General features: G+C 37.5%; 1 protein-coding gene and 1 pseudogene across 7 annotated transcripts in view; both read right to left on the bottom strand.

Annotated features, from left to right (window-relative positions):
- Positions 1-27,387, bottom strand: part of LOC127647428 (gastrula zinc finger protein XlCGF49.1-like) — a 278,306-nt gene that overhangs the window by 27,149 nt on the left and 223,770 nt on the right. For 2 of the 7 annotated variants that reach the window (XM_052131657.1, XM_052131656.1), the window contains exons 2-3: positions 18,629-18,794; positions 17,311-18,280 (exon numbers count right to left, since the gene is read on the bottom strand). The exons of 2 other annotated variants lie outside the window; for them this stretch is intronic. In XM_052131657.1, coding sequence (XP_051987617.1) covers positions 17,601-18,280; positions 18,629-18,704 — 756 coding nt within the window. In that variant the 5' untranslated portion in view covers positions 18,705-18,794 and the 3' untranslated portion in view covers positions 17,311-17,600. Of the gene's footprint in view, positions 1-17,310; positions 18,281-18,628; positions 18,795-19,305; positions 19,525-27,387 lie in introns of those variants that run through there. 3 more of the 7 variants (XM_052131655.1, XM_052131650.1, XM_052131654.1) reach the window with 3 other exon arrangements.
- LOC127647477 (HMG domain-containing protein 3-like) lies at positions 20,924-27,332 on the bottom strand (annotated as a pseudogene).

Genomic DNA, 27,387 nt, shown 5'->3' with positions numbered 1-27,387 from the left:
ATGAAGTATCAGAGGTATGAAATAGGATTTACAAACTATAATAGAATTGTTAAGCACTGACGGAATGAAATAAGCCAATACTAAAGTCACGGTAAGTAGAATATTTGATACCAGATAATGTGCAAATATCAAGTATTAGATGTACAATCTAGGATTTACAAGCTATATTTAAAAATAGAATAGTTAAGCACTGTAACAATGAAATAAGCAGCAAATTGTATATGAAATAATTGAGATCTTTGGTATCAAGGAATGTGCAGGATAACAGGTATAATATACATTTTGACATTCAACTTACACATGACAACAAGTGGGAATAAATATAATTAACAGCAGAAAATCTGGCTGTAGAGAACACAGCCAATCAGAATGTCTGGAGAGGTTGGGGACTGTGTGGCGTAGTGGGCTAAGAATCACCGGTTTTCCCCGACCTCCAGAATGAGGCAGTGCAAATTAGCATATCTTCAGTGATTCCTCGTGCGCCTGTATAAAAGGACAAACCATCCCATATTCATCCAAGGAGCTGCCCTCAAAGCAGGGTCATGAGAGAAAAAAAAAAATAAAAAAAAATAAATAAATTCCACAGTGAACAGTGTGGATTGGGTGAGTGTAGTCTGACACTTTTAGCAGGCTTTTTTAGGTGTCTTGATGTTACTGACTGCAGGATAAAGAAAGGGTTCCAGTTGTCAGTGATGCTGGGGTGTCAGTAGTCAGCCTAGGTTTAAGGGGTCGGCTGTGGGTCCCTCTCAGCTGTGCGGCGCCTTTTTCCACCTTCATGTTCAGATGCTCCTTTCAGGTAACGCGTAACGTTAACCTGGATCGCCTCATCAGTGGCATCCTGGGTTGCCGGGTTCTTCCGGATGGCTCCTGTAGAAAATAAAGATCTGTCATTCCATTTGAATGGCATAAGGTCATACACATGTACTTAAATATAAAAAAAAATATCTAACTTACTTTGAACAATGGTCTTCAGGAACACGTCTCTAAAACATGCTTTATCCCCTACATCAGTCCAGGTTGTATTGATGGAAAGGTGATTAGAGAAGATACTCTGAAGCATTCACACACGGTTGTCTTTAGGTCCCTCCCACATTTGATTGCCAAAAACCGAAGCTGAAAATACAAAAAAAACATGTTACAAATTACATTTCTCTGAAGCTTCTCATAAATTTAAAATGTGACAGGCTGTGGATTCAGACTGTAGAATATGCAGTGTACGATCTTAATTTTACTTTTTAGATTACCCTATACCGTTATAAACGAACTCGGCACACTTACAAATCGTTGCTGGAGCTCTTTATCCTGCCTCAAACTGTTGTCAAGCAACGCCAAATCTTCCTGGGTGTCTAGGGGGGAGTAACAGATCCCCTGGCAGGGATAACTCTCCAACCGACACATTGGCACTGAAACATTGCAGCATAGCATTTTGTCGTCCATGCTACGCACAACATCGCCAAATTCCAAGACGTCGCAGCATTAGGGTTTGATCTGCACCTACAGCGGTTCCCAGAATAAAAGAATAAAGTAGTCAGTCCTGGTCCTTCAACTACTAAACTATGACATTTATATCTAGGTCTACTACATGTACAGGTGGCCCCAGTGGGAATTAAACCAACAACCACAGGTGTTGTTTGCAAGTTGTACCTGATTGCCCAGTGCTGAGCAAATGTCTTCAACATTGTCCCACTTGCCTCACCTGCTCTTGAAGTGAGCCGCTGTCATCTGGGAAGTAACAATATATTGATTAGCAATACACTAAATATAATAGTAATATAATATAACCACAATTATCATACCAGTAACTTTCCCTGTAATTTCTATCCACAGTATGTTATGCATGGCATACAAGTTCATAATGAAGAACCCTTATGATAACATCAATTTCATTTTTTTTCTTTGAAGCAGAATATTTGTTTGTAAAAGGGAGGAAAAAGAAAATAAAGAAATTTTGGTATACAGATTTTGGTTGATATATCATACTGTACAGTGAAATGTGCTATTGTTATATCCCTACTCACCTGAAGGACGGATAGATCAGGCAAATCTCCAGTCAGGCCTTTGTAGAGTGTGTGCTCCTGCATATCCACAGGTATTTTAATTCAAACATGCAACATATTGTAATAAATCTACAATATTCAGCCTTTACCTTACACCCTCGGTTGTTGCTCTACACTTTTATTGTATTAAATACTTATTTATATAGCTTGCTCACTGTATAATCATGATAGCCTAATACTTATAACACAAGATTGCATCTTAAACGAATGACTGAGTTGAAAACTTGAATAAGAACGCATTTTACACAGAGGGGACCAGCTAGGGAAACTTACCTGCCTACAATAACTGTTTTCATTTGAGTTACATTAATCATGAATAACCTTAGCCGAGTCCCCAGGAACATCGGGCTATTAAAGTAACAAGCCTATAACTGCGGTCTTATTAATTCTAGCTTCACCAGACACTCAAACTGTGAGGTTTATCTGCTTTCCTTATGGACCTGAAGCACAATGCCCTGACAGTGACTTCACCTGTGCCCTGATCTTTATTAGAAACTGAGAGGAGAGCAAGTTAATATAATTTATATTACAATTATCACAAAAATTAACAAACAGTCTGCTTTAAAACTAAGAAAAACAAGCTTCTATACTAACGTTACATTAAAAATTAACACGTGGCTGAACTAGCTTAGCCGCTATATGCCGCACACCACATTAGATTAAAATACTTACCCTTGTAGTTGTGCAGATAACTCGATATGTAGAGTTTAAAAGCCCTTGTCCCTCTTGCTTGTCGGAGCAGGGATCAGGCATCAACAATGCGATGAACATCGCTGACGCCAGTATTTTCGGAAGATTCTGGAGACATCGAGTAAAAAGACATTTTGGGCGACCCGCAAGTAAACCGGAAACAGATATGGCGACAGCGGAACTTCACTGTTCAGTTTTTGCCATGTGTTTTAGCAATACATTTTTAACATTTATAATGCGTTTAGATTTTTTTTTATTGCCTTTACAGGGACTTTAACACTTTCTTAAACATCTGTACAGGTCATAATTGCAAAACCTGTAAAAGGTAAAATAACAAAAAAAAAAATCGAGGTTGGAAAAAATGTAGACATAAACGAAATTTCTGCACAACTGTGAAACCAGAGGATAATTTCGCTTTTTCATTGAGTTTATCCTTCACGTCAAAACAGGGATTTTCATGTTTATGATAGATATCACCATGGTTGCAAATTAATAAAAAAAATTAAAGTATACCCGATATTTTGGCCATGTTGCAGATGTCTTTCACTGTTCACTGATAGTCAGGCATTCGTGAAAAGTCTAACTTCATCAATTTATTCTGCTAAATTGTTCATACCATGAATTAAATATCTATTTAAAAACCTAATCAGAATCATAAAGATATTTATTGCCAAGTAAGTTTTACAAAAGGAATTATTTTTGGTTTATTGAGGCATGTCTCAAATGCGCAGCAATCAAAGAAATGTAAACAATTTTCAAGTGCATAAAATAATTCAATATATTTTACATATATTACTGTATAATCGCTTCAGAGTTTCAAAGTAATTTAAATGTCATTTCCTAAACCTTACCTTATCATGGAATCAAGAGTCAAGCCTCCGTTATAAACCCTAATGGCTTTGGAGCAAAAAATAATAATAGCCAACATGGCTGGTCGATTTTGAGAGTAGAAATCCTTGCATTTCAAAGCGGCTTGCCGCCAGCCGCCCGCCGTCGATCCACCGGAGGCAAACGCCAGAGAAAATGAAGCGGGTGGCCCGCATGTCGCAAGAAATGGGAGTGACGAATTCGGCGGCAAACGCTTCATCCCCGCCAGTGGGATGCACCTATAGCCGACAGCCAGAGGCGAACCAACATTGAGTGGGGGCCCCAGGCAAAATTAATCAATGAGGCCCTTCTAAAATATTTTTTTGTAAATATATCTTTGTTACCTAGAGATATAATTATACAACATACAAAAAGTAGTCAAAACACATCTAACAGAACATAAATTGTTTATTGTTTACAACATTAAAGTACTTAAATGATATGTTGGCTTTAATTAACTTTTTTATGTCAACAGGTTCCATAAATTAACTTATAATTTTTTTGAGTGTACATAAATCTTCATATTAATAATGTATTGTCACCTTAAAAACGCTGCTTACTGAGCCTTAGCTACGGCAAATGCTGTCACTATGTCCTCCATATCCAAAGACCTTCGTGTGTTCCGTTCAATGGAAATTAGTGCCAGTGCTGAGAGCCTCTTTTGGTTAATTGTTGACCTGAGGTATGATTTAATCAGCTTTAAAGCTGAAAAACTTCCGTCTAACACTTTACATGCTGTTGCTAAGTGCAACCCCCTAGCTAAACAGTTTTTCAGTAACATATTAACGTTACTTGTAATTAATCTTAAGTGAAACTAAACTGAAATTAACAACATGGATTGTGTGATTTGTTTTGTACATTTCTTAAAATAGCTACCATTACTTAACAGTCACCTCTGATAACAGATCACTCGAGATAACTTACATGTATTTTATGTAAAGGTGCTTTAAAACAATATGTAACGTTACTACTGTGAAAAATAAATGTGAATTGAACGATCTAAACGATTTGTTTGTCATTAATTATCCTTAACGTAAATTTTAAGTCAATTAAGTTAATCATCATCATCTCATTCTCCATCACTTACCGCAGTCATGTTTTCTCTTTTCCCCATCATCTTGTTTTTTTTCCGCTTCTGGCTGCCAGATGGATATGTCCTCTTCATTTTTAATACACGAATTCATGCATTTTCGGGTACAGACAGTAAAAGAAAGACAGAAACGTGAGTAAGCGCTGCGACAGTTTGAAAAAGGCGCCAGAAGCAGCAAAAGCATACGCAGCCTTGCGAGAGAGGGGGGCCCACTAAGGGGGATGCGGAGGTGTTGCGGCATCACTGCGTGTTATATTAATATGAACATTTCTGATTGTTTAAATGATCGGCCCACGGGGGCCCCCTCAAAATGCGGGGCCCCAGGCAATTGCCTGCCTTGCCTGCCCTATTGCAGCGCCTCTGCCGACAGCTTAGGGACGGCGGCAAAAAGAAGCCGTGCGGATATTTTTTTCTATCTGGAAAATGGGCGTGACGAATTCGGCGGCAAACGCTTCATCCCCTCCAGTGGGACACACCTATAGCCGACAGCTTAGGGACGGCGGCAAAAAGAAGCCATGCGGATATTTTTTGCTATCTGGGAAAGAGTCAGCAGCTACCAGAGAACAGATGTAACACCTTAAAGAAATTTAGTTTTCAGTTAGGCTCTTATAGCAAGGTAATATTTAACTTATATTTTCCGCTTTTGAAAATATAAGGTCTCTACATTAATTGTTAGCCTTTTTAGAAGGTGATGTGAAGCAGACAAAAGTGTAAAGATAAAATCTGGTAAGTCTTTTATTTATTATGAAGGATTCATCAATCACTCAATGAATGAGATGTTAGATGTCCAGAATTTAGATATAACCCTCTGGGGTCGACGCACACACCAGCTGGATTTTTCCCTATAGCAGTGGTAACAACTTAAAATTCGCCGTCATTTTGTGCACACAGATAAGTGTAAGACACCATTAGAAACTATAAATGGTCTACTTTTATTTGTGTACACTCACAATAACAACAAAATCTTCTGCTTTTGTAAAATAAAGAAAATAAAAAGGGTGAGCTTTCAGCAGTCTCTGTGTTCATGAGCATATTTCAGAAACACGTCACTAAAATGAACTGAAACTCCACGAATATTTATCACACAAACATGAAACCTATGTCTAAAGAAAGCTTAAAATGTCTACTTTTAATTAAAACAATTATTTTGTCTCCTCAGGTGTGCAGATTATTTCACTGACTTTTGCATAAACAATATTTTCTCAAAAATACAAACATGTACATACATGTTGCTCACATATTATTGTAGCCCAGTTATGCTGAATATAGTGTTATCAGGCTTTAGCCATGAATATGTTTTTAAGCAACTGAAAAATGCACAAATGTCAAAACTTCACCAGGGCACAAAAACACCATCAGAACCTAGAAATAACCTGACCAAAATTGAAAATTTACTTGTTAGTTTCTAACTCTAATGTCGTGTCAGCTCATGATTTTCTGTCATGCTCAAAAAAGGACAAAATATAATAAAATCACAGTAAAATTAATTAATATGACTTATTCTATACTGTATATTGATTATTTGTGAGTTTTTTTCTATTGCCCCCTTTTTGAGCCTGACAGTTCATCACAGTCAGAATCACTATTTCCTTTTATTTTATGTTTCCTTTCATTATATCTACAGAAAGTCAAATGGGTTTTAAATGGCTTTTAAATAATGATAGGATTTTTGAGTGAGCTTCTCTTTTCATTTCAGACTTTCATTTACATTTTCATCCTTTTCCCCTTTGTAGTTAAAATGAAGAGAAAAAACCCAAAGAACAAAATGTCCTTCTTTAATAAGAAAAATAAAGATAATGGTCAGTCAAGAATGAAGAGAGAAGATGCTTGTGAAAAAGAGTCAGAAATACATGAAAGCTTAGAGAAAGAAGAAAGTCCAGAAGAACAGAGATCCCATCAGCAAGGTATTTTAGTTGTGGAGAGAGTCAGCAGGCCGGGAGGCAGAGAGCAGACAGACAGCAACCTGGAGAGTGAGAGCACTGAATATCTAGAGCAAGAAGAGAAAAGAGATGAGGCTGCCGAGTGTGACTTTGAGGCAGAGTGTGAGCAAGATGAGCCCTGTGCATCTACAACCACTTAATCTGAACCGTCAGGTTTGTCACGGAGCTTAATATTGTCAGTTGCTATAGGCCAGTTGTCTATAGACACGTTTAGGCTGATTGAGATGAGAATACTCAGCTTTAGATCTTTTTGTTTTTCCATAAACATTTTTGTTTTACTCATTTGAGCTTGACTTATTCCTATGGAATGCTAAATAATTATTTACTGTAACTCTTTCATCTTACACAGATATAATTAAGAATAGAGATCATCCACCTGTGCAGCCACTCTTAACAACATATCCAAAGACACTGATGAGGGACAGGAAGAGGAGCTTCAAAGCAGAATGGTACAAGATTCATCCCTGGCTTGAGTACTCCAGAATATTAGACTCTGAATATTGTTACACCTTCCGACATTTTAGACCTCCCAACAGCCCACTGTCCGTTTTTGAGAGTGGTTTTAAAAAACTGGAAGAAGGCAACCTACAAGGAAGGGGGATTTACAGGGGAACATAAAACATTCATTTGATTTTAAATTGTTTTATTAGCTTACTTGTAGAGATTGCAGTTCTATCGGGAAGACACACAGGCTTGAGTGAAGTTTAAGATGCCATTTATTTGATAAATGTAAAACAGGAAGTAATGTCTCTCTCTTTGGCGTAGGCCCCGTCCGGCGGTCCGAGGGAGTTGTACCCGTAACCGTCATGTCCTGCCGGAGATAGGAGGCAGGGGCGAGGAGCCTACCCCCGTTTGGGACAGGGCTAAACTGTTGGTGGTGGGGTGGTGGAGGTTGCCGTGTTAGCACACTGAAACAGCAATGTGATAGATTGTGAGCAGACTTATAAAGCAATGGGCTTACATGCGATTGGCTAGGAATTACCCAGCTAAGGATGTGATGATGTACAGCTGCTGGTCTTCCCGCTAGAACTACAATGCGCTTCCATTTATACATGACATGGTAAAAAAATTACTTGAAATAATCCTGAAAGTAGGTTAAAATAGATTTTAAAAGTGTGCCCCCTAAAAGCACAAGTGGCTCCTGCCTGGATTAATTTACTTTCAGTCTGTCATTTCACCACCTCACTATCCCCCAAAAAAAATAAATAAATAAATAAATGAAAAGCACTGCTTGCATCACAATGTAAAAACTGTATTTAAATATTTATTTTCAGATTAACACTTTTCATTGATTCTTATACAGCATATAGCCCAAAATACATGTACAGAATAAACCATTATCCTCCTTTGGTCCAACTCCAATGAATGCCCCAATACATCTAAATTTTGATCTAAATATAGCTGTAAGCAGTGATGAGGGCCCAAGCACAACTGGTCCATTTCCACCCGGTGGCTTTCGGAAAAAAGGTGATTGGACACATGCATTTGGCATTTGACATAATTGTAAACAATTTTGAAGCAATTTGACTAAATATAAGAGGACTATTTTAAAAGCCACGCTTCCTGCTGGTAGGTGGTGGTGCTACGACTGTTACCCAAAATGTTCAAATCCATGTGATTAGCCCCCAAGAATAAACATACATCTCAATTTTGATCTAAATCATACATTGCACACAGAAGATATGAGACACTTCCTGTTTCCCATTTCTTTACATTAATTTAGTGCCTCACCATGGCTACACCATTTAATATGTGAAAATCTGTTTGCAATCTTCAATGTCTTGGCATAATGTTGTCTAAATGTGGGGACAATCTCATCAATCAGCTAAGAGGAGTATTTAAAAGTTCAGCCTTGCATTGATTTCTGAAAGCCAGCTGGTGGAATTTGACCTGTTGTGATTTGGCCCGTCATCGCTGCTTGCAGCTAAATTCTGCTTTGTTTTATTTAATTATGTCTGTGAAATCATATGTACATTTTTGTTATTTACTTTGAGTCTATATGTATTTTCTGCATTTTTTCTGTGTTTTCTTTACAGTTGCGTACAGCATTAGTTTTTATTGTGGTATAATAAACAGTATCTCAGAAACACTGTCTTTAAAACTCCATATAATAAAAATATGAACTGTGTTTAGTCACTTGTCAGTTCTTGAATAGAATAAGCTTCAATAGTGTCCAGATCTTTTGCAGCTGAAAGTCTATGAGAGAGTTTGTGGAAACCCAATAATGTGTTCTTCATGATGTCACTTCAGTGGTGAGTGACTTCAAATGGTTTCAAACATTTATTTTCTGTTTATTACTGTATGTACAGTATGGTGGCCTAAGTTTATTGTGTTTTCAAATTTAGTTTACTTATTTATTTTGTGACAATTGTAAGAGATTCATTCTCTCACAGAATAAAGTGGAGTGATTCTCAAGTTATCAACACTTATAACACATCCGTTTGGTATTCTCGATTCTGATTGGTCAATCGCACTATACATATTTTACCATTCATCTGATTATTGCAAGCCATCTTTCCTATTTTTTGTATTAGTCTATGCATATGATTTCTTCATGTAAGATAATAAAATAATTTCACCTCAAATTCTTCTTTGTCCACATATTTATTTGGCAAGTAGTAGTGTAAAAAGCTGGATAATGTAGTCACATGGTAATTTTCATAATATAAACACCAGCAGAACGCTGATGCAAACTGGAAGTGGAATTTAGCCAATTCTTGAGACTCAACAGTCTCTTTTTGCTCACATAATGCTCCTTTTTGAGGTCCTAAATGTAACAGTTCCGCCTAACACTCCCAGCACTTACACTCCACGTTCCCTCTCTCCAGAGTACTAATCACCCGCACCTGAAACCTGTTCCCTCATCAATCTGCCTCACACAATATAAGCTCCACTCTCCATTCACTCTTTGTCTGGTCTCACACGTTGAACATAGACTCACTGACCTGCTTCAACTCCTAGACGGTCCTTGGTTTTAATCCAGAGCTCTTCGTTCCAGCAACGTTCTACGAGATTCTCCTCTCCAATGCTCCGGCGTGTTCAAAGCTCCTAACTCCAGTGCTCCATCATCAAGTTCCCGCGATCTCCTATCCTCGCTCCATCATCCCAGCTACTTTCTACGAAGTTCTCCTCTCTAACACTCGGTGTGTTCTAGCTCCTCACGTCATCACTCCAATTAAGTTCCCGTGATCTCCACTCCATTGCACTGCGGTGTGCACTCTGATTCACCAGCTCCCCTTTTTCCTTCAATAAACTACACCTCCGGATTTAACACTATCTTCGAGTATGTGGTTCTGTTAAACTAACCACCTAGTCAGGGCTTATTTTGCTTATTTTTTTTTAAATGACACTTTTCAGTGCAGGTGTAAGCTTATAGTGGATGTTGGCATGCTGAAGACAACAGCTTCCAAACAATGTCATGCTTATTTGAAATTAATAGACAGAGAGAGGTGGGGGATTTTTAAGGTCTTTATTAGTTCAATTAATACAAGTAAACATTCAGTTACGTGCATATCACAAATTATGATTATTAGACTGTTTACAGGACAAAGACATTTGAGTCATAAGAATCAAGTGTAAATCCATCCTCGCCCATCTAAGGTGGATTTACACTTGATTTTTATGACTGTGTCTATTGAATGTGTGTGTCAGAGGTGCAGCAAACGGACAGCGCAGGCTGGACAGTCCAGATACACTCCAACTAAGAGTCTCTAACCTCTCTGTTTCATCATTTCATAAGATATATATACAGGTGAAACTCGAAAAATTAGAATATCGTGCAAAAGGTCATTAATTTCAGTAATTCAACTTAAAAGGTGAAACTAATATATTATATAGACTCATTACAAGCAAAGTAAGATATTTCAAGCCTTTATTTGATATAATTTTGATGATTATGGCTTACAGCTTATGAAAACCCCAAATTCAGAATCTCAGAAAATTAGAATATTGTCAAAAGGTTCAGTATTGTAGGCTCAAAGTGTCACACTCTAATCAGCTAAACACCTGCAAAGGGTTCCTGAGCCTTTAAGTCTGGTTCAGTTGAATTCACAATCATGGGGAAGACTGCTGACCTGACAGTTGTGCAGAAAACCATCATTGACACCCTCCACAAGGAGGGAAAGCCTCAAAAGGTAATTGCAAAAGAAGTTGGATGTTCTCAAAGTGCTGTATCAAAGCACATTAATAGAAAGTTAAATGGAAGGGAAAAGTGTGGAAGAAAAAGGTGCACAAGCAGCAGGGATGACCGTAGCCTGGAGAGGATTGTCAGGAAAAGGCCATTCAAATGTGTGGGGAGCTTCACAAGGAGTGGACTGAGGCTGGAGTTACTGCATCAAGAGCCACCACACACAGACGGGTCCTGGACATGGGCTTCAAATGTCAAACGTCTTACCTGGGCTAAAGAAAAAAAGAACTGGTCTGTTGCTCAGTGGTCCAAAGTCCTCTTTTCTGATGAGAGCAAATTTTACATCTCATTTGGAAACCAAGGTCCCAGAGTCTGGAGGAAGAATGGAGAGGCACACAATCCAAGATGCTTGAAGTCCAGTGTGAAGTTTCCACAGTCTGTGTTGGTTTGGGGAGCCATGTCATCGGCTGGTTTTGGTCCACTGTGCTTTATTAAGTCCAGAGTCAACGCAGCCGTGTACCGGGACATTTTAGAGCACTTCATGCTTCCTACAGCAGACAAGCTTTATGGAGATGCTGACTTCATTTTCCAGCAGAACTTGGCACCTGCCCACACTGCCAAAAGTACCAAAACCTGGTTCAATGACCATGGTATTACTGTGCTTGATTGGCCAGCAAACTCGCCTGACCTGAACCCCATAGAGAATCTATGGGGCATTGCCAAGAGAAAGATGAGAGACATGAGACCAAACAATGCAGAAGAGCTGAAGGCCGCTATTGAAGCATCTTGGTCTTCCATAACTCCTCAGCAGTGCCACAGGCTGATAGCATCCATGCCACGCCGCATTGAGGCAGTAATTAATGCAAAAGGGGCCCAAACCAAGTACTGAGTACATATGCATGATTATACTTTTCAGAGGGCCGACATTTCTGTATTTAAAATCCTTTTTTTATTGATTTCATGTAATATTCTAATTTTCTGAGATTCTGAATTTGGGGTTTTCATAAGCTGTAAGCCATAATCATCAAAATTATATCAAATAAAGGCTTGAAATATCTTACTTTGCTTGTAATGAGTCTATATAATATATTAGTTTCACCTTTTAAGTTGAATTACTGAAATTAATGAACTTTTGCACGATATTCTAATTTTTCGAGTTTCACCTGTAAAGCCACACAAAAGTGTTCTTTGAGGGATTTCATATTTTCAGAGATATTAGTTTGGCCAAATGATTTAATAGAACCTTTATTGTGCATTTCAGGTTTAGTTGGGAAGTCAGATATTTTGGTGTTGGTTTGGTTATTTTTGTGCTAAAGGTGTCCAAAATGTTCAGTGAAGGTTATTTGTTTTTTGGACTTAAACAATGCCAGTGTGTTTGTTTTTTTTCACAGACTGAATATGCTCGAAAAGATGTTCTGTAAACCAAATAAGTTCTCTTATCTTTCATTTTTAATGTTGTATAAATAATTCTCTGCAATTTGAAGGAGTGTATGTTATTAGGTTAAATAAACTAATCCATACCTCAATTAATAATGTGATATCAGAGTTTTTGCTCTTTGTCTTCAGAAGTGGAAGAGAACATACCCTGAATTTTGTAGCATGTGATTTTGAGTGATGACATGATTTATTTTTGACCAGAAATGAGAACGGATGAATTCCTGACCAAATCATACTATTAAACATTTAAAGAATGTCAGTATAACTGACATGTCAGTGAATGTCAGTATTAATGTCTGAATGTCAGTATTAATGTCAGTATAACATCAACATAACAGAAAAGATACAATAACATAAATGAAGAAATAATGAACACGCTTAACTAAATTAAGCTATGAGTAACTAACCTAATTGTCACAATCTAAGTTTCAGCATGTTTATCTGGCTGAGGTCACTTATGTCTCAGCATGTGGTGGACTTTTGAAATGAAGAAGCAGAGTGCCAACTCAGCATGCTTTTTTATTTATTTTTAAAAGTTTAATGTAAATTCCTATTTCAGGTCCAATTGACACTTACCTAGCTTTCAGGTTCAACCCATAAAAATCTGAAAACTGATCTATCACCATAGTATAAAAAGCAGGCATACATAAAAATATATGATATAAGTAACGTACTTGCTCATAAATACAACAACATTTTAACAAAATAAAATACTAAAAATGGCTTATAATTTGTCATCTGCTCCTATGAACACTGCAGGTCTCATGATGACACGCAGCTGCCACCTTTAGGAACAAGCGTTCAAGTGGCTCAGTAGGTTGAGCTGAACTTATAGGTTCTATAATGATCCCTTTGCTATTCAAATATTATAATCCGTTCTTATTCTCTAAATAGGACTGTATGGTCTTATTATTGTTTTAAATCATATCATTTTGTAGGAAATCAGGGACCTGCACAGACGGTTAAAGGGGCATGGGCTCCAAACCTAGTTGAGGGGCACTCTTTGCAATTTGACTGTCAACAGTGTTGGTGCGAATGGTACTTTCTCAGGTAGGTGGGTGGGTGGGTGAGGGGTAGTTTCTGGATGTTACATTCTCCATCAGACTGGGTGGGTGCACTGTGCGCATTTGGCTGCCGTTTCACACTGGAGCTGTTTTTTTGTCTTTTGTTTTGTTCCGTCTCATTGTTGCATATGTTTTCATTTAGTTTAACACACGATAAAATTGACATTGTTGGATTCCATTCCAAAGGATTTCGCTTGTTTTCATGGATCCCGATGGTGCTTGCAGACGGGCTGCATCCGCTCGTTGTCTCACCCTGTCTACCTGATTCCACTGGCCTGCCCACATGCCAGCGTTTGCGGTGTGATAGTTATGTACAGAGCAGCTGTGTTTTCTGATGGAGGGATTATTTTTGTCGGAAATAAGTGTTTCTCATTCGCCATTGAATGTGCTCTGGAGTTTATCCTCGTTTTGGCTCTGTGGTGGGGGAGATGCAGGTCGGCATGGGTTGCTTGGTGCCCCTACTCCATGAAGGACTACTCTTATCGTATAATTAGCCTCCTACTACTTGTTTCATTTAAATTGTTGGGATTGGACATGTGCAAATCCATATTTTCACTCTAGATTATACATTTGACTCTAGGATCATTGTGTTGTGTTTGCATATACTGTACTGTAACAGTATTAAGGTTTGCTGTTGCTTGGGAAAAGCACTATATAAATTAAGCTCGAACTGATGTCCTGTTCTTGGGAATGTCATTTACTATGTTTATATGGGCAGTTATAATAGGGCAACAGTCTTCATTTCTCCAAGTATACATGACACCATGGTTAATTGAATAGTTAAATGATGGATGTCAGCTGAGGATGTAATGTAGATGTCTTCCAAATGACCTGGTATGTCGAAGAAGTCAGCTAACTAGATTAACAGTCACAACAACGTGGACACTTCACAGCCATGTGCATTTCTTGCATTCTTGACACTTTGCTTTCGGTGCAGATGAGATGTATGATATCTGTAATTTGCACCTGGATTGTTCTAACTAAACATGCTCTACTTTGCTTCACTTAGCATCTTCAATAGTCTATATTTTTCTAGTGATTACTGGTATTTTTAAAGGTTGGTTGTTGTCTGTGTACTTGAAAAGTTCTGCATCTGTCATTAAACTGGTAATTTGCTTCAGGCTGCATATTCAATAAATGTCAAGCTTTCTACCTCTTTCTATGAATGAAATCCACATGAGATAGGTAAGGCCACGTGCACACTGCAGCTAAATACCGTTATCAGATCTAACCTTTTAGTTAGATCTTAATCCCGTCCAGTACACACACAGTAAACACAAATCAGGTAGCGATAATCATATTTTCATAAATTCCACAGTGTGTACAGAACCGAACTGAAAAACGAGTGATTAATGGCTTCTCCTGGAGCAATTAACACAAAAAGAGTTATGTGTCCTCATTTATTCCAGTCTATCTCTCCTCTTTAGTTTCTCTCATCAATCCTGCAGTCTCAGGGTAACCTGTACATTGCATTCCAGAGCGTGCACACTTTTTAACAACAGCCACTTAGAAGTGCATAAACAAAACACAGCAATTCTGTTTAAGGCATCTTACTAAAAATTGCAGGATGACAATACATGTGTAATGGATAATCTCTTTGTTCAAAAATAGCAGATACAAAATGGATTAAAATGGTGGCATTCTGGTTTTTTGTTCACAGGCGCTGCAGCGTTGCTATGGTTATCACTCATCTATCATCACAGGCGCTGCAGCGTTGCTATGGTTATCACTAATCTATCATCGCAATTGCAGTCAGTCCTGTATTCTGTATAAACATCATAAACATTTATTGGATTCACTTCCTGAGCTTTGTAGTATGAACGTGGCCTAAAATAAGCTGTTAACCAGTTAGGAAGCTGAGTAACAACTCGATAACTAAAAGATTGTTAAACTGTGGTAATGTTTACATTCTGCATTCATGGCGCTAATGCTAGCATGCTATCCTTGGCCATAGTTTGCACCGGTTACCCTCTTCAATTGTATTTCATGATGAAAAAAGTCCACGTAATATCATGAAAAAGATTTGTTATACTTGAGGAACTGTGCTGGACTGGTTGACCTCCTATTTCTCAGATAGGTCCTTCAGGGTAGCCTGGAGAGGTGAGGTGTCCAAGCCACATCAGTTACTTACTGGGGTACCTCAGGGATCAGTGCTTGGACTACTTCTCTTCTTCATATACACAACATCACTGGGACCCATCATTCAGTCACATGGTTTCTCTTACCACTACTACGCTGATGACACGCAACTCTACTTGTCTTTTCAGTCCAACGACTGATCTGGCAGACATCTCGGCCTGGATGAAGGAACACCACCTGCAACTCAACCCAGCCAAGACCAAACTCCTTGTCTTTCCAGCCAACCCTGCTGTTGAACATAACATCACCATGCAGCTGGGTTCAACTACAGTATCGCCTTCCAAAATGGTCAGAAATCTAGGGGTATCGATAACCATCGATAACAAGCTATATTTCACAGACCACATCTCAAAGACTGCAAGATCATGTAGATTTACACTCTACAATATCAGGAAAATAAGACCTTTCCTCTCTGAACATGCCACACAACTGCTCATTCAGTCACTTGTCTTAACTAGACTGGACTACTGTAACTCTCTCATTGCAGGCCTTCATACATGTGCAGTTAGACCTCTGCAAATGATCCAGAATGCAGCAGCACGTCTGGTCTTTAATGAACTTAAGACAGGGCATGTTACACCACTTTTTGTCTCTCTCCACTGGCTGCCAGTTGATGCACGTATAAAATTCAAGGCTCTGATGCTGGCATACAAAACAGTCACTGGGTCTGCTCCAGCATACCTAAAATCATTTATGCAGATCTACACTCCTGCCAGAAGGGCTAAGGAACGTCGCCTTGTTGTACCAACACAAAGAGGCACCAAAATACTTTCCCGGACTCTCAGTTTCATCATACCACGTTGGTGGAATGACCTTCCCAACTCCATCCGTGAAGCTGACTCACTCTCTGTCTTCAAAAATGGCTAAAACACATCTTTTCCAAGAGTCACTAAAAAAAAATTCTTGTTGCACTTAAATCTGTTTTGAATGCTATTCTGATGCTAGTAATACTTTGTAGTATGGCACTTTTCGTAAAAATGTCTCCTTAAGATGATTCGCTTATGTTTTCCTCTTTTGTAAGTCACTTTGGATGAAAGCCATGCCAAATAAATAAATGTAAATGTTTTTAAAGAAAGAAATCTGATGTTACTGCAAAGACGGGTGTTGGGTGATATATGTGCCCTATAAGAGGCTGATTTATCCTGTTTGGAATGCAGGAACATTTGTGTTGTTGTTGCTCTTCTTCCTCTTTGCTTTGTGTTGAACTTTCGGGTAAAATATATGTGTGTGATACCTCTGTTTTTCAAAGCTTGAGCATAACGCTGAGACAATTGTGGTTAGATTAACGTGTATACATGCTGGATTTAGCTGAGCTTCAATCACATTATTTAGGTTTGTTAGTTTGATTTAACAAAAATCGGACTGGTAGGATTTCAGTCAGACTAAAGTGCTTACGAGACATTTTAAATACAAATATTGCTTTAGACTGACTGAAATCAAATAGTTAAAGTGCATGTAAATGCACCACTGTGGTTCCCCATATGCTCCACTTGTTGGTGATAGTCTTAATGGTGCTCCATGGCATATCTAATGCTTTGAAATTTAGTACCTCTCTGCTGATTGTTCCCTTTTCTCTATGAGATCCTGCACATGCTTTGTAAACTCTGTGTGGACCATGGCAGTCAGATGCAACCAAGAGGATGCGGAGAAAACTGAAACAGCTGAACTTCATTGTTGATTAAAGTTATATTCCAGGGTGAATACAAGTTAAGCTTTATCGACAGCATTTATGGCATAATATTGATTACCACCTAAAAAAATTAAATACAAAAATATTGTTACAGTGAGGCACTTACAATAGAAGTGAATAGGGACAATTTTTGGAGGGTTTAAAGGCAGAAATGAGAGACATATAATTTTATAAAATTACATTAATTCTTCTGTTATGACTTGTGTATTATTTGAGCTGTAAAATTGTTTACATCATCATTTTTTATAGTAGTTTTAGGGTTTGTTTAATGTTACATCATGGCAACAAAGCTGTAAAATTGGCTATAACTTTACTCAGGAAAAGTTAGTAACAAGTCTGATTGCTCTAAAATCATGTAAACAAGTATATTGTCTGTCTTGTTACTATACTTTTTAAGAAAAGGAGGGACAAGTAGAAATTAATGTTTAGAGTTTCTCTTAATTTCATCAATGACATAACATGTACATTATAAATTACTTGCAATTTGGTCACTACAACAATTATAGGCAATGCACTTCTCTATGATTTCTTAAAGACCTTAATTGGCAGAAACTTTTTCCACATGAAGTGCAGTGGTATGGCTTCTCTCCAGTATGCACTCTCTCATGTTGTTTTAGGTTGAATGACCTACTAAAACTCTTTCCACATTGATGGCATGTGTAAGGCTTCTCTCCAGTGTGGCCTCTCACGTGCATGTCAAGGTCTCCTTTACGCATAAACCTCTTCCCACACTGAGAGCATTTGAAAGGCTTCTCTCCAGTGTGACTTTTCATGTGAACATGAATGTGTCCTCTATTAATGAAACTTTTACGACACTGAGGGCAGCTGTAGGGCTTCTCTCCAGTGTGAATTCTCATATGATCTGTAAGGCCTCCTCTCTTAGAAAATCTCTTTCCACACTGATGGCATGTGAAAGGTTTCTCTCCGGTGTGAAGACTTATGTGAATCAAAAGGTTTCCTTTACGTGTAAAACTCTTTCCACATTGAGGGCAGGCAAAGGAATATTTGGCTTGAGTTTTGATTTGTGAAGGATTCTTAGTCTGTGAGCAACTAAAATATTTTTCTTCAGTAATGAAATGAGAGTTCTGATTCTGATGTTCCTCCTCCAATTCATTCAGTTCTTGGCTTTCCTCTTTCACTTCTATTGGTTCTTCATTTTCCTTTTTCATTTTCTTTAAGTCTAAAAAGAAATATGAAAATTAATAAATGTGACATTTGAATGTATTTGCATTTTAAATGGCCAAGAAGTGGGGTATGCTATATGTTGGCTATGCATTTAGTGTGTCCAGAAAGTATTCACAGCGCTTCACTTTTTCCACATTTTGTTATGTTACAGCCTTCCAAAATGGATTAAATTCATCATTTTCCTCAAAATTCTACAAACAATACCCTATAATGACAACGTGAAAAAAGTTTGTTTGAAATCTTTGCAAATTTATTACAAATAAAAATGGAATTAAACACTGGATTAATTTGGCTGCCTTATATGGATTTTAGGGCTTCAAAATGTTGGCACCCATTCACTTACATTGTATGGATCTACAGAGCTGAAATAATCTTCTGAAAATCTTTGTGTTTTGCTGAAGAAAGAAAGTCATACACATCTGAGATGAAATGAGGGTGAGTAAATGATGAGGTCATTTTTCATTTTTAGGTGAAATTTCCCTTTTATGTTCAGTCAGCTCTTGGAATTGCTGGAGGCAAACATAGACAGATGTTTTTTTCTTACAAAAGGGCAGATTCTCGATCAGATTTTAAACAGAAGAAAAAACGATTGGTAGGTACATAAACATTGTAAAAAAAATTATCACAGTTCTTCCTTAGTATCCACAGTTTTTTACAGTAGTATTTGTAAGATCATGGTAACCACGTACAACTATGCAAGGCTCCAGGGTAGTAACAGTAACATACTATGGCATTTTTGTTATGAAAATGTATTCATTAGGAAATTACACATTTAGAAACTAGAAAACCTGCCATAGTTGTAACAAAAATGAATAACGTAATACAGCTATATCAATAATATACTAATATTTAGAATTAACATCGGTATTTAATATTTAATATGATGACGGCTATGATTCATGTTCTGTCGGTTTGGACATTTGCGTGTCTTCTTTAATTATTTGTTTAACTTAGCTGCTCTGGTTTAATAACTACAGTCATCAAATATGTTCATGTAAAGAATGAAGAATGAACACCAACCTGTTTGTTCGTCAGTGTGTTCGGTTTTAATTCTGCATGCTTCTGGATAAGCCATATCTTCACTCTCCTCTTTAATAAACATCTTTACAACAGAGTCACACAGATTTCACTTGTTTCCTGGAGTTTTACTGCGTTACAGACAACTCGCAATTCTCCCGCCGAAAATAAACCTTAAGAAGTCACTGTAGAAATAAAACACATGAAAGTCACACATTTATTCTCTACGAGGGAATCTTCTTCTTTTTTGTTTAAAGGCGGTTCGCATATTAAGTGCATTACCGCCACCTATCGCTCGTCTGGACCACTTTACCTGCTACCAAACTAAATTCACTTGACATCAGGACTCCGACTTCAGCTGGAGCTGCGTGTTCAGCTCCTCTAGCCAATAGCGTCTGGCTGCAGACTTGCACTCTCAGACTTGCACGCTCAGACACAAGCGCTTCCGCTGCAAGTGACGTCACTTGCATGCTCAGACACTAGCGCTTCCGCTTTTTGATCATACTCAGAACGATGATCAAAACACAGATGGAAAACACAGATGGAGAAGATTGAGTCCATCTTTTCTCTTCATGGGTTATGCTTAATTTAATTTGGAAATATTAAGCCGTTTTGATTTACACGCTTAGCGCCCTTACAGTCAGTGGTGGGGAAAGAGTAAAGTAGAATTAAATAAAATTCCTGTACACTACCAGTGGACTAGCCTACACACAAATTCAGATATGCAGAATTAGAGACATATCTGTTATATATTAATATTTTAATCAATATTTGCCAAAAATGTAAGTTTCATAAGACTGTATATGAAAAACTATGTAAAAATAATATTTAATAGGCTACTCGATCAAGAGTTAACACAACTATAAGCCAAGTATACTTTGAATAATTCATTATACTTTTAAGTATATCTCATACATATAAGATACATATGCTAGAGTACAGTATAGTAAGTATAGGTCAAAAACACTCAGACTTTTCTCTCAGCAAAAGTCAGTCAAGTACACTTAAGTGGAATTTTAAGAATATTTCTAAGTACATAAAGTATATAAAGTGTAGGCTGAAAGTATGCTTTCTTATTTTTTGTTTAAAAATATACTAATAGCACACTTGAATAAACTTCTTTTTCGAAAGGATAAAAATTAACAATCAGGTTTATAGAATTTAAAAACAAACTAACAAAAAAACACCAAGATGCAATTTTTTCAAACAATTAACGTGCAACATGCAATAAGACAAACACAACATACAATATAAACACATTGGCATTTGGAAATATATTCCAGAATTTATTCAAAAGGAATCGCAAATTGTGTTTTCAATTTGTGGACGCATAAAATGTGACAATCCAATCGCAATTGCAAATCGCGCATTACCGTTTGCATTTTCGTTTACGCGAATGCACAGTGACTGCCAAATTTCAAACGGAAAAGCAAAGTCCGTTTGCAAAACTCGTAAGATACTTCACTGTGCGTCCACGTAAACGAAAATGCAAACGGTAATGTGCGATTTGCAATTGCGATTGGATTGTCACATTATATGTGTCCACAAATTGAAAACGCAATTGCAACTACAATTTGCAACTCTTTTTGAATAGTTCAGAATATATTTCCATATTGGCACATTATGCACTTTCCTCTATTGCAGTACGACAGTTCACCTTTAATTTCATGACATCAACTACATGTTCAAGAAACATTTGCATGTCACTCATTTCAATAAAGATAAAGCAAAATGGTTCCAGAGCATCGATTCGGTCTTGTGGAAACTCAGCCTTCTCCAATCTCTCAATGGCTTCCGCAACATCTTGTTCCTCCATACACAGTACTTTGGGCCACTGAACAGAACCAAGCAGCACACTGGATTGTTCGAAACACCACTTGCTGGCTATCTTCAAATCTAGCATCAATCGACTCTGTGAAATAACACAGAAAACAAGGGAGATACAACAGTGTTAAACCAAAGACATTGACAACAAAAACCAAAATAAATATTTATTTAAACAATCATAATGACTTTGTTGCTTCATGAAACAAAACAGTGTACCTGTTGTAATGATCCTAGATATTTCAGTGGTGCATCCTCCAATACAGGATGCAGTACATCTCCCTAACAATATATAAAATATATAGAAATTAATATTACATTTAAGTCTGTGTTAACCTTTTATTTACAGATAATTAGCTTTTTAGAGTACCAACTACACAGTACCTGTGATGATAATTCCTGAACCCGATGCTGTGGCTCTGCCTGTAAGTCAGACACCACAGCATAAGCAAATCCAACATTCACAAGGTAAAATGACATTAAGTGTCATATCCCCTAGTATATGCTTTCACCTGAAAGGTCTCCTCAAACGTCCTTTTCTTTAGCCTAAAAACTGGTTGTCGATCCCCCCTCAGGAAGTCTTTAGACTCCACAGTAAAGTGTGCAAAAACCTTTCCATGGCTGTAAAGCATGACAGCATTACACATTGTTCCATTACTTTGTTTATATTTAAAAAAGAAAAAAAGAAATACTGTACCTATCCAGACCATAGTTCTCCAACATCACACACCACCATTTCCGCAGTTCTGGCATGTCCAGCTGTACAAAACATGAAAGTAATAATTACCCCGTTGCATTTTAAAATCACACTGACTCTACATTATTGTAAACAAGGACTCACAATTGTGTAGTCAAATGAGGAATCCATCACCAGGTAAAATGCAGACTATACAGGGAGGAGGAGGAGGAAGGGACACGATGAGGCAAAAGAGAATTAAAAATAGCCGGATGATGAACGAACAAAAAATAATCTTACCATTAACATGAAAACACCGCAGTCATTACCATTCGGTTGCCCTGGAAACCCCTTTAATAAAGCAAAATACATTAGTGACTAAAATTTCAATAAGTAACACTTTGACACTTGATGAAATTTACCTCTAAATCAAGGCCTGTCTTTTCAGCCCATTTCCCAGGCATTATCCTGTTCGCAATATCCCTGTTGATTAAAAATGTTGTTTTTTTTAACATTAACAGCTTTTTCTTAATAAACTTCATACAAATTTAAATCTGAAGACGTGTTTCTCAAACTGGGTACAGTGAAAGGGCTAGGGAGTTCCACACATTTTTAAATCTGGCCTGCAACTATGTAGAACAATCTGTAGATAACATTAGCATAATACATTACAAAATGAGTTTGAATCAGATAGGGATCCCCTAGCACTCTCAGTTACCCATTCAAAAACACAATGAGAACAAACCTTCATGCAAATATAAGAAAACAACATCTGAGCAATACATGCAATACTATGAACTTCAGTAAATAAGTCACAGAACTGTGACTTAGTGAACAACTGAACATGCAAGCATTGTCGGATCACACAGATTTCTCAGACCACAGCTGTCACAATGAAACAAAGGTGTTTAAATCTGAAATCATCACTAATGCAAAAAAGGTCTGAGAAACCTGAAGTAGATTAGAACAAGTACAAACCTTCAGACAGTTGAAAAACAGCTCCAACTGAACAATCCCTGAAATAAGATTATATTGCAGCGTAGAGACAGGTCATATGAACGTGACCTTCTCTGAACAAAAGCGCAACCGCGCATTTTAAGTAAATATCTCCAAACACCTCAACAGAGCTTTGTATCTCTGGTCACCAAATCCGAGTGGTGTCTCAGAACATTTAGAGTCTAAAAAGAGAATTACTTTCTGAGCTGGCTTCAAAACCTAAAGAAAAGTACAGTAAATTTATTCTGTAAATAACATTATTAACATAAGAAAACCATTTTTTTTTTTAAATGTGTACATTTACATCTATTTGGTATTTTCTGCAGTTATACATGCACTGAAATCAAAACACTATGGCCATGAAAGGACGACTTTTGTGATATATATATATATATATATATATATATATATATATATATATATTCTATATTCACTAAATGCCGTGCGATGCATTACACACAACTGGTAGTGTCCTGGTGTCCAAATCGGAATCACAAGGGCATCTTTCAAGTGAGCATCATCCTGACATGAATTAGAAAGTTTTAGTGTCACATCATAACAGCATGCATAACAGGGAATAGAACAACATGTACTTACAGGTAGACTCACAAATGGATCACAGTTGTTTGGTGGCAGCCACGTTGGTACAACATAAAGATTGGCTACATAAATGTTCTTGCCCTGCAGGGTATAGTGTGTAGAAGGTGCCATTCAAAATATGTACTGTCAACTCAACTATTGTAATATTTTATAAACTAAATATTGTACAACTTAAAGGTATTTCTAAGTAACTAAATATAAAATGAAAATACCTTTGAGCGTGCAATGCGTTTAATCAACTGAAAACAACCATTTCCAATCTGAAAAAAGTATATAATTACAATATTGATTAGAAATTCATGTAACAACAAATATATGTTGTGACGATAAAAGGATTTGATTTTATATATAAAGCATTGTAAAACAGCTGTAATCTTACAGTTGCCTCCATGTCTCTGTTAAAGCCAAGTGTCCAAAAGTCAGCACGGTTTAGGACAGCATTTGTTGTTCGAACGATCAGTTCCTTTTCTGGTCTCTCAATGTCCAGTATGTAGTTTAGCTATAAACAAAACAAAAAATGGTTTCAACATTCAAAATCCCACAGTTAAACAGAGCTGTATTAATAATTTATTGCAACTAACTAGTTCTTTTTGAGCTGGATGATTTCCCAAAGTCCATGATGCTCGACAGGCTGAAATATTTGTACACTTGGTGAATGCTTCACATTGAGGTCCACAGTTTTCTGCATGTTAAAAAAAAAAAGTATTAGCAAAAAGGCAAAAAACATTGAAAGTCACAAGGAGAAAAACAAAAATCTCTCACTAATGTCCTGGTTTATGTGATGTGGATGTTGTCTGAAAGTTTCTCTTTCACTCGCTTGAGGGGCTGAGAAAAGCAGGGTAAAACATGGTTACTACTGTAAAGTTACTCAAAATATTATGGTTTATAAAAGAAAGTGGTGCAGCATAACTATTGACTACTGACCAAGAATAGCTTGTCCCAAGTCAGACAGGATGATATCTTCAATTCCATGAGGTCTGTGACCACATTGCAGCTGTACTTCCAGAAGCTTCTGATTTGTGGATGTATTCTTATGATGAATGATGTTGCGCATCATAAAGATATGTGTTGATGGTGCCATGTTGTTGAGAAAATAGTTACTTTTTCGCAAGTTTGCAAAAACTGTTCTGCTATTTGACTATTTAGCCAACCCTGTAGCTCTGGGACCAGGCTGATTCTTCTGAGTACTTCCTTGGGGTCTTTTGTGTTTGATTCATGAAGTTTGTCATATAACACGTAGTGCTCAGATGATCCAGTGATGGGATGGCATTTAATATTCAAATGGTCTGTCTTCTCAAACAACCAAGGAAGAGAGACGTTTAGTTTGCCTTGCTTTGCTGAACTGATGTTGTCTGGTGTTGACTCAGCTAGTCTCCCTTCATGAGGTTGAAATGGAATAGAAGTGGGTACACGCAAATTACCATGTGTGGCCAAGCCTCACGCAAAGTCATAGACACTAACATTAGGAATGTGCTTCCATGACAACAACAGGTCTGCAAAATCTCTGGGACTTTCGGCTCTCAAATTGAACTTTATACTATACACCACACCATGTGGGCATAGGATAACTGACCAGCCACCTGGAAAAGCCATAATAAAAACTGAATAAAGACATGTAAAATTATCATCTCTCAAGTATCATCTCATTAAAGTAATATGCCCACCCGATGCTCCCCAGATTTTCTGGAACATTTTGTCATATGACTGCCTGTTCTGCATCTCCGCTCTTAATCTTGAAACTAGATCCATGCGAGAACCTTTAGAGTCAATATTACAGGCCTTGCATAGATTTCGGACAACACCAACCTGTTAAATAATGCAAGCACATTGTCAGAACAATCCTTTTGTATCAAAGATCACCTGAAATTGAATTTTATTAAGATTTCTTCCTTCTGCTTCATCAGCTCATCCACAAGACGGTCTTCTGAGACATTCATCATTTGAGCTTCAGCTGATGTGACCTTTGCTGTAACAACTTTAGCGTATTCTGTATTCAATACAGTGTTATCCTTCCTAGTCTTGCTTCCTATCCATGGAGCCCACCTTTCATAGCTAGGTTGCACAGCAAATGGATTTTTGGCCCGGCCTGATGCACATGCACACATTTATTAGTCTATATAATATGAAAACTGAGATGCATTTCAGAGGGAATTTTTTTTACTAAAATTCAATAAATCATTTCCAGAGGAATTTATTGTTTCTTAAAAAAATAAAAAACAAAAACACACTTACTGGGGACAAATCCTCGAGCAATCATCTCAAGATTTACTGATTTCCAGAAATCCTCAATGTCAACTTCCCCTCTAAAATCAGGTGGAGGCTCTTTGAGGTCACTCACTTAGAAAAAAGAAACGATAGATAGTATTTCAAGAAAAGTACTTTCACATTTCATTACTCTGGTTACTATCTAAAAAATAAAACAAACTCTTACCTGACATGCTAAACACACCCTTCTTATGCAAGTCCATGATGACCACGGGAGGATGGTAACCGCAGTTAACACAAGAATACAAGTATTCTGTATTTGTCAAGGCCTCAAAATGACCATAACCATGGATTATGGTGTCTCTGTTGGGGTATTTTATTCTCCGGAGGCGCTCCAAAGTATCTATAGCCCTGGAAACTGATACATGGTTCTGGAATAGACATAACAGGAATTGGTCAACTAAATTTTTTAAAGCTTAATTATTGGATAGGTATGTGTCATGTGTCATTAAACACTATGCAATAAAGACAAACCTGTAAACTGTGTCTTAGGTACAGACACAGTTCGAGACTCAGAAGCACATGGTCATCAAAATTGTGGAGACCATCCTGCCATTCCTGGTACCTATAAATCATATTACACCCTGGGCATTTTCTGGTGTATGTAGAGATGTCTAAAGGGAGTATGTGGAAGTAACACTTGGTTATGAATGGTTATGATACAATCTTATGAACATACATTTTTTAATGTTGAACTTACTGTCAATGATACTTTCCATGGTGACAATTTTAGCTTTTGCTGTAATCAGCAGTGGTGCACCAAGTGCAGTTTCACCACTGCACATCATACACAATGTTTCAACTGGAAGATAAGTTGATGAAAATTCCTTTGATTTGGTTGCTGCTTCTGGAAGATTAGCTGGAATTTTCTTATTGATATATATATATTGAACAGTGCTTTGAAGGTCAATTGGGGAAGTGAAGATGTGCTCTTCTGAGGGCTGGGGACCCAAGGCATCACTTGATTTAGAATCTTTGTGTGTTGTGAACAAGTTCTTATTTGTTTGGAATAAGTGCCATTTGGCTATATTTTTGTGAGGGCAAGACATTCGTGGCTTTGCACATGGGCAGTGCCAAGTACTTGTAGTTGAATTGTATGTGACCATTACTCTCCCAAGGCGATTATAGTGATGAACAGTAGGCTCATGTATGGAGAGAGTGATTTGCTTTTGAGATTCACCTAATGCCACCAACACTGAAAATGGAACATGAGCTGTCTGAGCTATTTTTTGTCTTTTCAAACACACTGCCTTCTTTGACTCTCCAATGAATTTAAGCTTGACCATCTCACCAAGGACTCTTGGTTCCAGGTGCTCCTCAAATGCTGTCTCAATACAATAATCCAGTGAGCGAAGGTGTTCACAGAGACTATACGTGTGTCCACTTCGGTGAGCAAGTAGCTGGTACTGGCGACACTCCTCCAACTCACAACTTACATGATGAGCTTTACCCCACGTTTTCTCTGAACATGAAGAGGTATAGTGAAACCATGACCACTTCTTTGAACTGCTGACAGTCCATTTGTGGGATCAACACACACACTGGAAAGATGCGAATGCATTGTGATATCTTTTGAATGGTCGGTATGTATTCTGTTAATGTGGATTTTTAAGTTCTTTTTTAGAACAGTGATGGAACAATGTGGGCATTTTATAAAATTTTGCCTTTTTGGCAATTGTGAACCGGACGTTGTGGTCAGAGAAGCTACCGCAGGTGTCACTGTA

Source organism: Xyrauchen texanus, chromosome 8 (assembly GCF_025860055.1).
Source record: "Xyrauchen texanus isolate HMW12.3.18 chromosome 8, RBS_HiC_50CHRs, whole genome shotgun sequence".
Classification (NCBI taxonomy): Eukaryota; Metazoa; Chordata; class Actinopteri; order Cypriniformes; family Catostomidae; genus Xyrauchen; species Xyrauchen texanus.
This window is presented reverse-complemented; position numbering and strand designations above follow the sequence as displayed.